Genomic DNA, 19283 nt, shown 5'->3' with positions numbered 1-19283 from the left:
TTTTCCTCTTCACTTTGCGCTCCTGGACTTTCCCTTACTTTCATCTGAAGTTAGGTTACTGGGTGGTTGGTGATTAAGCAAGATACTAAATTCAAAATATTACACAAACTGGAGGAGAATCAGAAGGCAATGAAATGGAAAGAAGGTCAGACTTTAGAATGCAGATATGGTCCTAAAGAGTGAAGAGTGAAAAATTCCCTTTGAAATTTAAATCTAATTAAAACCTAGTATTTTCCTCTTTAATCACTTACCTACTGATTTCCAACTTATTATTTTTCCCACTGGACTCTTATATTGGTATCTAAGCCAGTGGTTTTCAAATTATGTCCTGTGGAAGGAAGCTAGAAACTAAGTGCCCTTACCCAAGCTCTTTCTGAGTCTGGGCAAAAGGATTTAGGTAAAAGACTGAGGCTTTAAAAAGTTGGAAAACCCCATTTCTGCAGGATACACCAAATAAACTGATTCTTTAATGAATCTAATGTGAAGATAAATACCTTTTAAATTGTGCTTTGTACCCTCATTTTTTCTTATGTAAGTTTTAATTGGTGTAGAAATACCCTTGTATAAAAAATTATGTTTAGATTCCACATCAAAATTGGACTGTTTGCTCTAAACAAATTAACCACCCACCTTTCTTCCTTTTAGGTTGTTCTGGTGATGATGCTCCTGGTGAGTTTGCGTATGTCTCTTGAACCTGCTGAGTCTCCATCACTTCAGGAATCCCATCTAATGTGACGGATACATGGGTGACTGGGGCAACAACAATGTCATCTTCAGACGAACTAAATATGTTATTATCTAATGGAAACAAAATCAACTAATTATAATCAAACTTGTATTATAAATCAAACTAATTTCATCAGATAATTTCTTGTTTCTCTGAGGATTAAAGTAGAAATAAAATCTTGAAATCTATTTCCTTTTTATTTCCTCTGTCTGAAATTAGGCACCCTAAGTCAGACAGGCTTGACAGGACTAATTCAATGCCCTTCTTTCTTGACTTCCTATTACCAATTTATCTTATTTCTCTTCTCCATTCTTCTCTCATTGCTGCTGAAGTTATTCTCTGATACCCGTCTGATTTGACCAAGTAATTCTTCTATACAAAACGTTATACCCTAAAATTACTAGAAAAATAAAACTGACCTTTTGCATAGTTTACAGAGGAAAAAGATGGTAAGAATAAGCCAAACTCCATAACCTGCCATCTGAAGCTCACGCAATCTAGATCAAACCTACCTTCCTACTCTCATCTCATATCTACCACAAACCTTATACTTCAGCTATACCAAACCATTTTTATCTCAAACATTTCACTTTTATTTACAGGTCTGTCTCCCTGGCTCAATCCATTCTCTTTATCTCCTCTAACCACTAAAAGCTTATTTGTCTTTTATAGCTCAGGTTAAAACATTCCTTCTATAAAGCCTGTCTCTGAAAGTCTCAGAGTTCTTCCAGAGTTCTTCCAAAGTTCTCCAGAATACTTTGCAATCCCTCCCATGGCCTTTATTTTTGGCTTTTACATAAACAACTACCTTCAAAATTAATCTGTAAACTTGAGAGGAAAAAAACAGTTATCTGTTCATTTGTATATCACAATATTGCTTAATGCACTGCTGTGCATATAGAAAATACCACATCTTAAATTCATTTAGTAGTAATTAATTTACGAAAAGCCCAAAGGAAACATGGACTTAAAAGCAGATCAATAACGTGGCAAGGAGTTTTCTGCTATGAGGTGTTAGAAATTTTTTCAATGAATTTTGCCTATTCACTGATGAATACTCATACAGATCATTAAATTATAATAGTTTGGGCCATAATGCTCTAATACTTTCACCAATGAGGTTATGAGAATAAATTCTGCCTAATCTGCTATTTGACAACTAAATAATTTGTTTTTATTCCTAAAGGTCTCCTTCTTCAATTAAAAAAAAAAAGAAGTCTTGTTTAACTGAATACTTTAGCAAAGGTGTCTCAACTAGTATTTTTTCTTAAAGTTTTTATTTACTTATTTATCAGAGAGAGAGAGTACAAGCAGGGGGAGTAGCAGGCAGAGGGAGAGGAGAAGCAGGCTCTCTGCCAAGCAAGGAGCCTGATTTTGGGACTTGATCCCAAGACCCTGGGATTATGACCCAAGCTGAAGGCAGCTGCTTAACCAACTGAGCCACCTGGGCGTCCCTCAACTAGTATTGTTTCTTAAAATGTGTTTGGGACACAAAACATATGAAACATGCTCTCTGGTCTCTTGGTATTTGCCATTTAAGAGAGGATGATGGCAAGAGTAACTTTTCCAAGTACATTAATATGAACAATCATGGCACATGACCACTCACTTATTCGTTTTTCATCCAGCATTGGGCCAGGAGAATCCATATTGAGTAGTGCCTCAGCAGCCTCGATAGTTTCGATCGTTTCATCCCCGTTAGGACAGGATGCTTCAACTACAATACATTTGAAGAAAACACGAGTTAGCTACAAGACCTCTGTTGCTTGAAAACACACAGGTTTTGATCTCTTGAACATCACTTAATACTTGGATTTATATATATACTTTGTATCAACAGAGAAAATCTAGATTGAATATGACTATTAAATATTTCTCTATTTCTTTTTTCCTAGTAGGCTCTAGGTAGGCCCCCCAGCACAGAGTCCAACACAGGGCTTGACCTCATGACCCTGAGATCAAGACCTGAGCTAAGATCAAGAGTGCTAATGCTTAACTGATTGAGATACTCAGGCTCCCCACTATTTTTTCATTTTTTACTGCTTCTCTTCCTCTCCTCTCTTTCTGCCCCTCCCCCTGCTCATATTCTCTCTCTCTCTCTGTAAAATACATAAATATTTTTTAAAAGAGGGGGAGAGGCACCTTGGTGGCTTAGTCAGTTAAACATCCAACTCTCTTTTTTTCTTTAAAGATTTTATTTATTTGATAGAGAGAGACACAGCAATAGAGGGGACACAAGCAGGGGGAGTAGGAGAGAGAGGGGCAGGCTTCCTTCTGAGTAGGGATCCCAATGTGGGGCTCGATCCCAGGACTTTGGGATCATGACCTGAGCCGAGGGTAGAGGCTTAATGACTGAGCCACCCAGGTGCCCCAACATCCAACTTGGTTTTGGCTCAGGTCATAATTTCAGGGTCTTGAGACTGAGCCCCACGTTGGGCTCTGTGCTCAGAGCAGAGTCTGCTTGAATTTCTCTCTCCCTCTGCCCCTCCCCCCGTTCTCACTCTAAAATAAATGAGATTTAAAAAAAAAATAAGTTAAAACATAAACATATTATATATACTTCAATCCATTAGTTACTGTCCTTATTAATGCTTAAGTTGTCCCATATTTGGCTAAAAAATATTTTCTTTGTTTTTTTAAAGAAGAAAATAGATCATGAGTTCATACTAATATTTTCAATTCAAATTTAGTGTTAAGAATTTATTTCTAGAATTATATATTTTTACCATGTATTTACCTAGAAGTTATAGAGAATTATAAAATTGTTATTTAACTTTGCAATTTAACATTTGCAGATCTAATCTTACTCTATAAATCTTGGCTCCTTGTGACATTAACTTCATTACTTATTTGATTTTACCCTAACATCTATCTCATATACACACACTCACACAAGCTGCAATTACTGAGAACAATTTAAGATCCCTTAGCAGCTTTTTAAATTTTTTTGCTTTTTAGGCTATTTCTTGTTAGGAAATACACAGCCTTAAAAAATAACTTTAGGGATGCCTGTGTGGCTCAGTCTGACCCCTGATTTTAGCTCAGGTCATGATCTCAGGGTTGTGAGATGGAGCCCCACGGTGGACTCCATGTTGGTGGAGCCTGCTTAAGATTCTCTCCTGCTACACCCCTCCCATCCTTTGCCCCTCCCAGCTCACATTCTCCCTAAATAAACATATTAATAAATTAAATCTGCTTAACAATCACTTTAATTTTTTTTTAAAGATTTTATTTACTTGAGAGAGAGGGTGCGAGAGAGAGACAGACAGACAGACTGAGAGAGCACAGAGGAAGAAGCAGACCCCAGTGAGCAGGGAGCCTGATGCGGGGCTTGAGTCCAGGATGCAAGGATCATGACCCAAGCCGAAGGCAGACAGTTAACTGACTGAGATACCTGAGTATCCCCACACCAAAAAAAACCACTTTAAGTAATTCTTCTCTATATGATTATGCCACACCTCAATAATGAAATTAGTTTCATTTGTTTTAGTGTGCTTCGATTTTTAGATTGCTAATTTTTCCTCCTTTGGACTTAGTGTTGTTTTATAATTATGTTAAATGTTTACAGGTTTCCAAAGTAAAAATAACAAAACTAAGTACAATTTTTTAAAAAGATTTAATTTATTTATTTGACAGAGATCACAGTAGGCAAAGAGGCAGGCAGAGAAGAGAGAGAGGGGGAAGCAGGCTCCCTGCCAAGCAGAGAGCCCGATGCAGGACTCGATCCCGGACCCTGAGATCCTGACCTGAGTCAAAGGCAGAGGCTTAACCAACTGAGCCGCCTAGGCACCTCCAAACTAAGTACATTTAGGAAATCTACTTTTTTATCCCCGTCCCTTCCTCTTTCCTGTTAGAAACCATTTTCATTAGTTTTGAGATTTATCTTTCTTTTTTTAAAAAAATATAAGCAAAGACATATCACTTATATTCTTTTTCCTATTACACTATTTTTTCTTTTTACACTATAGTATTACACTATAGTATAGTGTATTACACTATACTAACTGTATTACACTATATTACACTAATATAGTATAGTGTAATACTATAGTGTAAAAATAGTATTACACTATTTTTTATTACTTTTTCCTAATACACTATTTATGCTACCTGACCCTTGCCTTTTTAACTTACTATACAGCATAAATCATTCTCCAGCTACATATAGAAATCATGTCACCTTTTGTATTTCAAAACATGAGGAAAGTTAAACATGTTTAGTATCAATGTTAGTTTGTAAACTTTGTTTATTCCATTCAGCTTCAGTGCTTAGATTGAGAAAAGCAAAATAAATGGGTAGGTCCCACAAGAAACAGGAAAGAAAACCCAAAAAAGTGCATCTAGCTTTTAAAAACAAAGAAAATGTCAGCCTTTCAATAAATGGATGACAAAAATTTCTTCTGGCAATAATAAACCCCACGAGCTCTTCATACACGCACTTTAAAACTTCTCTGGAACAGATTAGCTGTGATCTAGCAACTGGTTAAAATCTATTTATACCAAGGCCAGAAAGCATTGACACAATAATAACTTAGGGAATAATTTATTAAATACATTTGGTATTATAAATTACTAAAAATTGTGTTTGAACTTATAAAAACAAATACATAGGAAGAGACACATAATAGTAGTATTTAAAAGAGAAGATTTACTAATGAATATGGTCATCATGGTTACCTTCTGTTTGAGAAAATAGCATTTGTACCATCTCTGCTAATAATTTTATTTTTAGATCTTCAAAGACTGGCAATGGATGGAGAATCTCCACATACAAAAGAACTCATGGCTAAATGATTTTCAAAAATTGTTAACACCATAACCTTTTTCCAAAGGAAACCTTATGTGGAACTCTAGCATATAAACAGATAAAAGTGGCATTTTACCATTATACATTTATTTTATAGGTTCAAATATATAACAAACTTGATAGGAGGCCAAGATGATAAAAATAAAAATATTGTGATGACCAGGAAAATTTGAAATCAGGGTACACCAATGATACCTACAGTCTAATATAAGCCTCAAATCCAAAAAAATAGATCAATCTTTTTATTATTGAAAATTTCAAACAAAAATCAAAATTATGGAACATAGTATAATGAATTCTCACATATCCACTCTCAGCATTAACTATTATCAACACAAGGTTGATCATCTTTCATTCCTACTCCAATTACTGCCCCCAAGGTCTCCTCACACACACCCCCACACCCACTCCCCAGATTATTTTGAAGGAATCTATTTCATCTCTAAATATTTTAGCATATGTATGGTATGTTTCTGTCATACCTAAGAATATTAACAATTCCTTAATATCATCTAAAGTGCTACCTAAGACTCAAATGTAGTTTATAAATTCTTCTTTCCCTTTTTTCCCCCCTGTAGTTTCTGAAAAGCACAACATTCTACCCTCTCTTACTCTGAATTTAGGAGGGCTCCAAGGGTTCTTTGCTTTCTTATGTCATTGCTCAAACAAGGATGGAAGAGATAAATAAAGGCTCAGGTTGGAAAATAAGAAAGGGGAGGGAGAAGAAATATGCAAATAGCAAATCTGGTTTTCAAGATATGGCTTGTTTCCTTGACCCCTTCAGTACCAGTTCTATTCTCTAGGAAGGAAGGAGCCTGTCTGTATTTTGCCGTCAGCTATCTTCAAGTCCAAGCCCAAGAGAATGGAAACACTAGAAGAAAGAAATAATTCTTTCTTCTAAAGATCTAAGATCTGCTTCCGTAGTTTCAATTTCTTCTCTTTAGTCATCAGACCACCCTGATGACTAAAACCAGGAATAAATACCCCTTCACTGGAGACCCCCATTTCCAATCTACAGAGACAGTGTAGCCTTATGCTAAGGTATCAGAAAGTTACAACAGAATATACCACAAAAAACCCAAGAGCTACACAACAGATATATGCACAGAGATGATCATTCTGTTACATAAAACATGGAACTCACTGTCAGTAATGAATGGAAACCTCTCAACCTGAGAAATGTAATTCCCTAACTGGTAGGGAAAAATCTGATAAGTCTAGATTTATCAAAAAAGCTTTCATTGGGTTCCTCTGAACAAAAATGTGAATATAGGAGAACATAATTTGTAAAAAAACAGAGAACAATATAGAAACTAAGAGTTGTCTGTCAATGTTATCAGTGGAGACTCAGCCACTTGGTGTGTGATCTTAAGCAAGTCATTTCATTTAACCTAATTTTTTTCTTTTTCTGTTGTGAGAATTAAATGAGATAATGAACTTTTAAAAATCAGCCTTAAAAAAATAAAATCTACTATGTTAATATGATGCCCTAAGAAGACAATGCCATTTGGTGGTATTCTTGCTCAAAATGCATTATCACAGTACAATCATGAGAAAACATCACACAAATAAAATTGAGGGACATACCACAATGTTTTTGTTGTTGTTGTTTTGTTTTGTTTTTAATTTTTATTTTTTTTATAAACATATAATGTATTATTAGCCCCAGGGGTACAGGTCTGTGATTCGCCAGGTTTACACACTTCACAGCACTCACCATAGCATATACCCTCCGTACTACAATGTTTGACCAGCACTCCTCAAAAGTGTCAAGGTTACTGAGAGACAAAGAAAGACAGAGGAACTGTTATAGACTGGAAGAGACTAAGAAGAAATAACTAAATGTAATATTATAGATAGGATACTGAAACAGAAAAAGGTCATTAGTTTGAAATGGTTGGCAAACAAAGTGTAGGGTTAGTTAATAACACTGTGACTAAGGTTAATTTCCTATTCTTTTTTTACATTTAAGAATAAATATTCAGGGGCACCTAAGTGGCTCAGTTGGTTAAGCATCTGCCTTCAGCTTGGGTAGTGATCCCAGGGACCCTGGGATCAAGCCCCATGTCAGGCTCCCTGCTCAGTGGGGGGTGCCTGCTTCTCCCTCTCACCCCTGTTCCTGCTCTCTTTTGCTTGCTCTCTCAAATTAAAAAAAATAAATATTCAAATAACCTTTGCTTCCAATAATTCATTTTCTTAAACGCCTCTACCTCTTCTGGCCCAGATAAATAAATGTAAGTGTATAAAAATACAAATGTGTGTACCAAATTCTAAAAGGGATGAAAACAGCATTACCACTACCTCACACTTACACTATGAACTTTTCATGTTTCAAATATGCTACTAGTTCTGACTGAACTGGAAGAGAAATCTTCTTTAAACCCTAGTACTTGATCCTACATTTGGGTCATGGTCTCCTATTTTGCTTCCTGTGACAGCAGGAAAAGAAGAACATTCCTATCTTTTTCCCTATGAACAGCTTCTCATTGTTATCAAGAATACAGAGCTTGGCATAGAAGCAGCATTCAGTGACTACCTGAGAAGTTCAGTTGGTCTGGTCTTTCTCACAGACCTGTAGTCTGTCACATTCATCTCAATATATCTAGGAAAGAAGGAAGGGGAGGAAACACAGATAGATGCGGAAGAAAACAGGGTTTCCTTCTCCCTGCTCCAGCCTCTGTAGGTAATGGAGTTAACTTGACACCAAGTTAGGGACTTCTTACACCCCAAAAAACACAGGGCAAGGAAACTGCCCCAAACTATGCCTAGATAAAGTGCTAGAGGCACACACACCTGTAAGCGTGATGTCATCGTCCTCATCATCTATGATCTCTTCTTCAGCGACATCCAGGGAGCTCTCAGTAATCATGTCATTGGGCTCTTCCACACAGGCTAGACCGGCGTAACCATTGAGAATGTCAGCACCAGGAACATGTTCCACAATTACAGCAGGAAAAATAGCTGGGTCACCAAGCTGGCAGAAGTGAGGGAGAAAAAGGATTAACAAGGTGTTTGTTTTTGTTAAATACAACCAAAAAATATTTTATATTGGACATCACGTAAGTTTTTCTATCATCAGTTACTTAAATCTTGACACTCCTTCTGGGCTCCAGATTTATTATCAATCTTGGGTCTTAACAACCAAGTTTTCATTGGAAAATCCTATAAAAGCATATTTTTAAGGCACATTAAATAAAAAAAACCTCTGATATCATTAATTCATAAAAAGTGGCATACAGATGGAATGTACAATTAAATAAAATCTCAACAAAAGTTTGACAGGGAAAAAACACAGAAGTTTAATAAATATTATGTTGTCATTAGCACACACGTTGTGTCTAACCCTAGCTTTTAACTCAAATGGGAAAATTAACTTTGATTTTCTATTTAGTCAGAAGATCGTGAAATTTTTAATCATGTCTATCACTATCCTTCTATATTATTATTTCTATTTTTTCTGATTTGATAGCAGCAGACACTCCTCCTTTAACCCTAAATAATTCAGTGTATACCTTCTAAATACATGAATATTACCTTATATACAGAGTACAATTAAATGTTTGTAGCACTACACACTGAGATTAAATACTACTTCTTCTTTTGTTTGTTTATTTTAGAAGTATTTGTTTTAAGCAAGTGCATATCAACTGTAAGTGATTTAACAACTAAATCTTGAGATAATCTTGATACAACTGAATCTTGAATAAATGTTACTTCTATTCTAAAAATTTAACTACTTCAACTAAACATTAAGATATCACAGGTGCTAAACATACTATCTATGCCTTCAAGAATGCTATGCTCTGAAATTTATAGTTAATAACCCTAGAACATATTCGGATCATTTTGTTTCAAAATGTTTCTTCCTATTTCAGAAAAGAGGAAGTGAGAAATAACTGACTCTCCAAATTGTAAGTTTTAAAACAGAAAGTAGGAGGTTCACACAGTGTGCTGTAAAACACACACACACACACACACACACACACACACACACACACACACACACAAGAGGAAGTCTATAAAATGGCCAAAGCAAAGCATAGTCACTGGGCTTTCCTTTTCTCTTCTTTAAGAGGCGAATGCTACACATGCAATCCTACCTAGCATGAACCCATGGCTTCTTGAAACACTACTTCTCTTGTAAAAACTCAAGGTTAAGCTCAAGGTTAGCTCAAGGTTAAGCCTCCTCCTCTAAGGCGGCTGAGCCCAGAAAATGACTTAATTTTCACATGATTTCATTTTTATGCTGCAACAACTCTATGTACCAGGTAAAAATAGGGCTTATCCCCTCCATCCATTGGCAGAGGAAGAATTAGATTAAGACATCTGCCCAAGGTCACCCACGAAGTCAGAGATAGAGACATGTCAAAGCAATTCCCAGGGGCAGTCCTCACCCAAATGAAACCAAATCTATTTGGCTCCTGAAACTGGGGGCAGTGAGTGTTAAGAGTATGGGTATTAAAAGGGGTATCTCCAAAATTTTATTTAAATCCACATAGTTCTCAAATCTCAAATAACTACAGATATTTGTTACTACTTCCTTGTTCAATTCTACTTGCCAATAAGTGAACTGGAAGAAATGGTTACTGTACTCTCCAGAATTTAAAGGTCCCAGGAACATGCTGTTTTAACAGTAATCAATGCTGTCTCTCCAAAAGTGCCCCTCCCCAGAGACAACACCTGCTACCAGTTTCTTTGTTCCTTAACGGAGACAGTCTATATATAATGAAGCCTACTTCAATTTACCCTAAATAATACTTTTAATTTCACTTCAAATATTTTAGTAACTTTTAAACTGTTTAAGAAAAATGTTGAGTGCAACCGTAGAGCAGGAAATTTAGTTTTCTTTGAAGCAAAAAAGCTTTAGAATGAAAAGAGACACATGGTTCTATGATTTAGAAGATAGCAACATGTAAAAAAGAAAGACTGTGTCAGAGAAAGACAACTATCATATGATCTCCCTGATATGAGGAAGTGGAGATGCAATGTGTGGGGTTTGAGGTGTAGGAAAAGAATAAATGGAACAAGATGGGATCGGGAGGGAGACAAACCAGAAGAGACTCTTAATGTCACAAAACAAACCAAGGGGAGCGGGGGGGTGGGGTGGGGTGGGTGGGTGGGTAGGGGAGTAGGGAGAGGGTGGTGGGGTTATGGACATTGGGGAGGGTATGTGCTATGGTGAGTGCTGTGAAGTATGTAAACCTGGTGATTCACAGACTTGTGCTCCTGAAGCTAATTATACATTATAAGTTTATAAAAAAAAATTTAAAAATTAAAAAAAAAAGATTGTGAACCATGAGTCCTAGGGTATTCTCTAATCCTACTGTAATTTTCCTAACTTTATTTACTTATTTATAAAGATTTTATCTATTTATTTGAGAAAGAGAGAGAACACAGCGGGAGAGAGAGCAGACTCCCTGGTGAGCAGGGAGCTGGATGTGGGACTCGATCCCAGGACCCTGGAATCATGACCTGAGCGAAAGGTAGACACTTAACCGACTTAACAGGATCCCCCATCTTCCTCACTTTAAATGAAAGAAGAGCATTAGCTGATCCTTAGGGCATTTTCAGGTTTTGTTTTGTTAAAATGTCTTAAGGCATGGATGTTAAACCTAAGGATATAATGTTGCTATAGAAGAGATTTATTCTATGGACTAAATGGGGGAGGTGGGTAGCATGCACCGGGGCCACCTAACCTATTACCTCTGCTAGAGCTATTGACTAACATCTACTAGCACCTAACTTGCACTGCTCATTGCTTTATATGAATTACTACCTTATTTAATCATCTCAAGATCCTATAAGGGAGATACACTGGGTTGTCTGTCTTCTGCATGGGAAAACACAAGCTCAAGGGGAAGGGAAATAATTTGCCACAAGTCATGTCACACGTAAGTGGTAGAACCTTAACTGAAATGGACTCCAAGGTCTATGTTCTTTGCCTGCAAGCTGTTATGGTCAGCAGTGAACATGGTGCCATATTTGCTTTACTGGCATATTTACTTGGCTCTGCAGCCAAATGCTCTACCACTAAGCTATAACCCCTTACTTGGCTCTGTTTAAAAAAACCAGAAAAGGTAAGGAGCTGTGTTGTGTTTAAGTCTATTATGAACTTGGCCATGGGACTTCCCAGGATCACTCCCAACTTAGCCATGCTGTCTTTCTCTAAGGTACTCACTCCTTTCACAAAAAGCACGGACTATTCTCTATTCCACGGAAATGGAGATGTATATTCAAAGCTGTTCATTTCCAACTTCTCCAGGGTGCTATTAAATCATACAACAAAGAGACCAACTCTAAAATCTGTATATAGAAAATACATCTAGGAAACCCCTTTCAGGTATGGAAAGAATCACCCCCTCTCTTAACATAAATGGAAGGAAAATACACACTCCAGAAACTCTGCTCCTGGTCTAGGCTAGTGATAAATTCCTGCCTTTTATACTGATTGACTAGCAACTAACTGGCTCAAGTGTGAGTTACTAGGAACCTAAAACTTTTATAACCACATAGCCTAAAATTCCTGACCAAGAAATGGTTCCTAACCTTTTAAATGAAAACATGGCAAAATTTCAAATGTTAAATTTTCCTAGATTTACCTTATAAAAATGAATAAAATACTGGGACCTGTATTGGTTCATTAGAGCAGCTGTAACAAAATACCATGGATTGGGCAGCTCAAAACAACAGGAATTTGTTGTCTTTCTGTTCTAGAGGCTGGAAATCTGAAATTGAGGTGTTGGCAGGGTTGTACCTTCGGAGGGCTCTAAGGGAGAGATCTGTTCCAGGCCTCTCTCCTTGGCTTATAAATGACAGTCTTCATGTTCACACGATGCTCTCCCCTGTATGTATCTGGGTCCAAATTTTCTCTTCTCAAAAGGACTCTGATCATATTGGATTAGGGGCCAATCCAATTGGATTACTGCTACTCCAGTATAACCTCACCTTAACTAATTACATCTGTAGCAACCCTGTCTCCAAATAAAGTCACATTTTGAGATATTAGACGCTAGCATTTCAACACATGAATTTGGGGGGATGCAGAGAGCAATTCAATCCACAACAGCATCCAATTTAATTTAGCTTTAAGTCTATCATTTGATGGTTGGCTCCCTCTACCCAAACAACTTTGCAAGCTTGTGGCAATTAAGATGATATATTCTTGTAACTATTTCTAAATTGAAGCTAGATATTATTCTTTAAGTATCTTTGTTGAAGACCACCAAATCTTATCCACCTCAGATCTGTTACCTTTTATGAAATGAAAGAGTTGACACTTGGTTGATATCCTAACAAAAATACTATGTTTCATTTGGTCGGTTACTTAAAAAAATAAAAACAAAAAACAAAAAAACTCCAATTATCTCTAAAACCTTTCTTTGTTTAAATAATCATCTCTTGGGCGCCTGGGTGGCTCAGTGGGTTAAGCCGCTGCCTTCGGCTCAGGTCATGATCTCGGGGTCCTGGGATCGAGTCCCATATCGGGCTCTCTGCTCAGCAGGGAGTCTGCTTCCTCCTCCCTCTCTGCCTGCCTCTCCATCTACTTGTGATTTCTGTCAAATAAATAAATAAAAATCTTTAAAAAAAAATTAAAAAAAAAAATAATCATCTCTTCAGGATCTTTTTTTTAGCTGAATCAGGGAACCCCAGTTAACTCTACCAGTTAACTCTACCGATGGTTATCAATGCTGACTATATACTGGGAAACACCTAAAAATATCAATACTTGACCCTACATGGGATCAAATAAGTCAGAATATCTGGGGAAATGACCAGGGCATGTTATTAAAGTTCCCTGGGTGGTTCTAACATGCAAGCAGGGTTTAGAATTACAAAATTCACAACTACATTTCCTTAACTGAGTTAACTTGATTCACGCCAATGTCTGAAATACTAGTAATCCAAAAAAAACAAAGTTACTTTATTATGACATCTTTTGGCACTTGCAGACCATTTTCCCAGTTGTTTTTGTAAAAGAAACAAAATAAATCCCAAAATGATGGGTGGGAAGAGAGATGGAAGACTTCTTGGGATTACAATCTGTCAAAGACCAGAGTTTTCAAAGCTTCAGTTTCTATAAGCCAATTAAACTGTAGTGATAAGCTTACAAGTATTGTGTAAGTTTACAGAGGGTCTTAACAACTCCAGAGAGAAAAGTACATAACGGTTTTCCTTTTTATTAATTTCAGGTAAATTTAACACATGTGTTGAAGGCAAAACTTTAATTTTTTTTTCTTATTTTAGCAGCTATACTAAAAATCAAGTTCTAGCAGGAAAGAGTTCCCCAAATTTCAACACCGTCAACTATATAGTTGCCATTTGTTGTGGTTGATGACATATGTGGCAATGCCACCAAGTTCAAAAGAGAAGGAAAGTGACCAATCTATAAATAGCAATGTATGTTGCTACCCTCTCTAGGCTTGCTTTTTTCCTCAGTATGCCACAATCCATGGCCCTAAGAGGATATTCAAGAAAGTATGGGCCATTATTTCAACTATATTTAACAAGTCTTTGGTCATAAAAACAAACAAACAAAAAAACCCAAAAGAACTTGCAAATAAGTTGTTTACCAAGATTCCCTGACACCAGAGCTCAATCTGGTAACATGGTTGTTGTGAAACATCCTGCCAAGATTCCCTCGGAAACAGACTAAAATGAAATAGCTATCAAATGTTTTCCTAAGAGAAAGACCAGTTTAAAACAGTCTTCAAACACTTCCCCACGCAGACAATCTTTTTTTTTTTTAAAGATAGGTGCAAAATGAGCACATTTTCAAGTATTTCCACTATCACTTTGCCACAAGACAAGGCAACAGAGAGGGTGGGGTGGGGCATCCCTCTTCCCACGATCTTTGGGAGCTTCCCCACCCAAAGGCCACTCCAAGAAACACACACACTAAACACAATTCACTTGCTATGAAAAGGCATCTTTGAGACCAATGCCTGTGCCTTCTCTTCTGATCAGAATGCTGATCAAAAGCGCTGCTTTCTTTGAAAGTATTTCCTTCACCTTTGATTGAAAAAACAAAAACACAAAACCAAAAACCCAACACCTCTGTCTATCAGGACATGATCAGACAATATTTGCCAAGCAGCAAATGCACTAAAAATACAGATGGCAACAAGAGGGCGTCACAGTAATTGCACAAGCTCTAGAGTTAGGACCACCCTTATTGACAGATAGCCGCACCGTGCCCGGGGTGTTTGAGCTCCAGCAAAATCTACAGCCTCTCTAGGCTTTTGTGTTCATGTCTATCTAAAATGAGGGTAACTTCTAGGGTAGTAAGAATTCAATGACATGATATATAATAGAGCACTTATTCTACTGCACGGCATATAGTAACCATTCAATAAAACAATTTGACAATTAAGTGCCTCAAAAGTTGACTTAGATGGAAATACACAGTTAAAATTTGGCTTCCTACTTACATACATGCATCAAATCATCACATTGTACACTTAACATTATATACAAATTACATTTCAATAAAGCTGGGGGGAGGGAAGCATATAATAATCCTACATTGATAGGCACGGTTTTTTTGTTTTTATTTTGTTGTTAATTAGAAAGTCCTTCCAGAAAAGTGGGGAACACAGTCCAACCATCTAGTCTCTGCAACAACCATCCACTTGAATGAAAAGCTGAAACATACATGTTCAACTCTGTGACAATTTGTCTAACTGTATGCTTATGATTTGTGATAAATATTTGTGTACGTATGCAACGTTTCAATAAAAAGTCTAAAAAGCAGAAGAGGTCCATCTGATGGGAGAAACGAAACTTGAAAAGGTCTCCAGTTCTCTCAGCTCTGAGCTTTGTTCTGAGGCAGAGGTAAGCAGCAGCAGTCCTGGAAATGGGTCTAATACCATTAATCGATTAATACATGAACGCATTTGCATTCCAAGAGTATAAAACATTACTGTCCCCTTTCCATAGAGTTCCCCTACCTTAATACTACCACATTATCAATCTTAAAACTACATTTTGAATGATATCCGGATGTGATGGACTACATAAAATAAGCCAGGACTGTGCAATGATCTTTGAGGCTCAGCAGAGTTTTGGTGAAGGCTTCTTCACAGACAAATTCACCGCATCCTTAAAAAAAAATCTGTCATTAAAACAGCTTCATTATCTGCAAATGAGAATACTTCTGTTGACTGACTCAAGCTCTCTTTACACAAGCTTATCCATCTTTATTTTAAAAGAAAATGAAAAGGAGCTTTAGCAAACAAGCGGAAAGGTCTACATAGCTGTAGTATGTACTGCCCAGCACGTCTGTCTAACTAACCTCTCAAACACAGGTTTCCTTTGGCCAAAAGTGTAGTGCCTGAATCTAGTTTTTAAACCTTTTAATATGTAAATGTATTTGGGAGAAAGGGAAAATCCTACTTATGTATAATAGCTACAAACTACGATTAAGTTAATATTCTTCCAGATTCACTTTTTCCTCCCAGGTTCTCTCCCTCTCTTGCATGTCCCCCAGCAACATGGACAAGAGCTTGGGCTTTCTCAAATCAAACACTCCACTCTGGTACAGGTGCTGTCACCATCTACAGCAGTGTTTCTGGGAAATATTCATCTCCTCGTTCAGCCTCTCAGAGGTTCCTCCTTACAAAGGCTTTCCTTATTCATAAAATGAGGGTAACAATAGTTGCCACACAGTACAGGGTTCTGGAGAAGATCGAAAAAAAATATGCAAGAGCACTCTCTTTGGAAGACTGTGTACCCTGGGCAGCTGTCCTAACTTGGGCTGGAATAATAAATACTCTCCTCCTTTCTTCTAGAAATTCTAAAAGGTCTGCTCATTTTGTGTCTACACATCTTCTAGAGAAAATATTCTGCACTAGTCAGAATGACTAAAAATAATTAGAAAGAAACCACAAGGAGTAAAACATTTATAAGTCAACTGCACCCCAGTGTAACACACTTAAACCAAAACCAGCTGAAAAGTTGATCACTTAAAACAGGCTCTTTAAATGTTAAAGGAAAAATATATGTATTTTTGAAAGAAAATCTAGAGAAACAGAGGTTTATTGATCTTGACTTTCTAGTCTGCAGAATCACTTGTTTTTCTTTTATAAATTATAGGTAAAATGTTTTAGTGGATGCTCAGAGTCTCACGGCAAGAAAATCTCAAGATGGCTTTCTATAGACACGATTGTGGGGCCTGCCTCCTCCCAAGTATGTAAAGAAAAGTGTAATTATCAAGCCGGAGAAAAAGAAGGAACCTCACAAACAGAGATAATTCTCATCTTTGGATAAACTTCTATGAATTATTTTTTTTAAACCAACATCATGCCATTTAATAAAATCAATTAAAAAAAAAAGAAAAAAAATGCATATTGCCCACAGGGTCTGGCAAAGGTAAGGGAGGACAAATATTAGCTCTCATATTTAAACAAAATATCCATTTTGGGATTAACCTATTATTAATGTGTGTGCACACCTTCTGCCAGGTTTTGGTATCAGTGATACCAAGTTGACTTTGTAAAAATGAATTAGGAAACTCTTCTCTCTGAACTGAAACTGTTTAAATGATTCATTAAAGTTTAAAATAACACCCATGAAACTCTTAGGGCCTACCAGTTTTATGCATGTGGAGATTATTCATGGCAATCTCCTCAGTTTTCTTACTAGGACATTTTCATTACTACAATTCTAAAAATTTATAAGTACTTCAATGTGCTAGCTCAAGTGATACATCAAATCCCCACAGAGTTCTGCAATTATCTTTTTAAAAATGTTTTCACTGGGGACGCCTGGGTGGCTCAGTTGGTTAAGCAGCTGCCTTCGGCTCAGGTCATGATCCCAGCGTCCTGGGATCGAGTCCCACATCGGGCTCCTTGCTCAGCAGGCAGCCTGCTTCTCCCTCTGCCTCTGCCTGCCATTCTGTCTGCCTGTGCTCGCTCTCTCCCCATCTCTCTCTCTCTGATAAATAAATAAATAAAATCTTTAAAAAAAAAATGTTTTCACTGTTCCAAGATTCATTGTTTCTGCACCACACCCAGTGCTCCATGTGATATATGCTCTCCTTAATACCCACCGCCAGGCTCACCTAACCCCCACCACGCTCTCTTCCCAAACCCTCCCAGTTTGCTTCTCAGAGTCCAATCTCTCGTGCAATTATTTCTTAACAGAAATATAAACAAACCAACCAAGTACTGTCAAAATTAATGAGTACAGAAATGAAGAGCTAGGAACAGAAATTATCCACTAATACTCTCAAACAATGTTATCAAATCAGAATTGGGATCCAAATATCTTTAGTGACTAGGGTAGGTTATTTTGAACAGTACCCTGGGTGCCTTTGCAACTCTGCCCTAGGAACTGATTACAAGATTCTAAAATAGTTATTCTAGCTATCCTGGAATAAATGAGATAATATTCTATAACAGGAAATGGGAAGAAGAGTACTTCCATCACAGAATGATTTGTGGGAATCAAAGCGTATGTGGAAAAGACACCATCAACTGTAAAGGGCTCTATGAAATGTTATGAAATATTTTTATACTTCACTCATGACTAGAGCAGACAATGTATTCTTTGCATGGAGGTTAACTTACAAAGCAGCATCTGGGCACAACATTGAAATATATACTTTTATCAGTCCCCTTACTTCCCAGTGGCTCTCCTTCAATACCCCAGGTTTTTTTTTTTTTAATATTTTATTTATTTATTTGACAGAGAGAGATCACAAGTAGGTAGAGAGGCAGGCAGAGAGAGAGAGAGAGGAGGAAGCAGGCTCCCTGCTGAGCAGAGAGCCCGATATGGGACTCCATCCCAGGACCCTGAGATCATGACCTGAGCCGAAGGCAGCGGCTTAACCCACTGAGCTACCCAGGCGCCCCAATACCCCAGGTTTTTTAATGGATTGTGTATTTTTTATAAGCATCATGATGTAGATAAATTTTATGTTGTAGCCAGCGGCTTTAGTGTATAAGAGAAAATGGATTCAGATCTCTGGAAATTAACAGTTTGCAAAGTATTTTCTTAACTGGATTTTAAAAACTCACCATAGTGCTGTTTAAAGTGTTATCCTCCAGTCTCTGTCTATAAGAGGTCAATAAAATGATCAATAAAATTGAAATAACATGGTATGCCTAACGTGGTGGTAGGTGTGAGGCAGCGACTATGTTAAGTACTTTATGTGGCTTATCCAGTCAGTTCCCCATAGCACTGCGCTCTTTAACTGACAGCAGGAAGAGGCAGAGCTGAAACGTGAAACCAGATAATCTGACTCCCAACTCCACAAGATTAATCACTTGGATAGACTACAGGAGTACAGATTCCTATAGATAAATTATGGTCATAATAAAAGTTTCATCTCAGTTATAAAGCTTGGAGATATACATAAATATATATATATATGAAGTTTATTTCTGTTGGCCACAGCTGAGTGGAATGTTTCAGAAGAAGCCTAGCTTCTCTCTTGCACAGCACCATGACACATAGAAAGGTCTAAGTAAAATGGTCTGTTCTCCAGAATTCCCCCAGATAATGTTTAAAATTCCACTGTAAATCCCTATGGAGTTGATTTGGCTAAATCTAATCCCAGTTTAGGTCTTTCATGACTATTGGCCGCCTTTAGTCTTTACCCAGATTTTTCTTTTTCCAGCCAGGATAAATTATGACTTGGCCATGCAACTCAAAGTACAACAGTCACTAAAAATAATCTTGATTTTCTTATTAGAGCACTCACTTTTAAAGTTTAATACATTGATGGGTTAAGAGGGTGTGTGTGTGTGG

The 19283-nt window shown here is 37.2% G+C and overlaps 1 protein-coding gene across 4 annotated transcripts in view; it reads right to left on the bottom strand.

Moving 5' to 3' along the window:
• Positions 1 to 19283, bottom strand: part of ELF1 (E74 like ETS transcription factor 1) — a 107017-nt gene that overhangs the window by 15776 nt on the left and 71958 nt on the right. For all 4 annotated transcript variants that reach the window (XM_059378099.1, XM_059378100.1, XM_059378097.1 and 1 more), the window contains 3 exons: positions 8328 to 8508; positions 2337 to 2444; positions 631 to 798 (listed from right to left, as the gene is read on the bottom strand). In XM_059378099.1, coding sequence (XP_059234082.1) covers positions 631 to 798; positions 2337 to 2444; positions 8328 to 8508 — 457 coding nt within the window. The remainder of the gene's footprint in view (positions 1 to 630; positions 799 to 2336; positions 2445 to 8327; positions 8509 to 19283) is intronic.

Source organism: Mustela nigripes, chromosome 15 (genome assembly GCF_022355385.1).
Source record: "Mustela nigripes isolate SB6536 chromosome 15, MUSNIG.SB6536, whole genome shotgun sequence".
In the NCBI taxonomy this organism is placed as follows: Eukaryota; Metazoa; Chordata; class Mammalia; order Carnivora; family Mustelidae; genus Mustela; species Mustela nigripes.
This window is presented reverse-complemented; position numbering and strand designations above follow the sequence as displayed.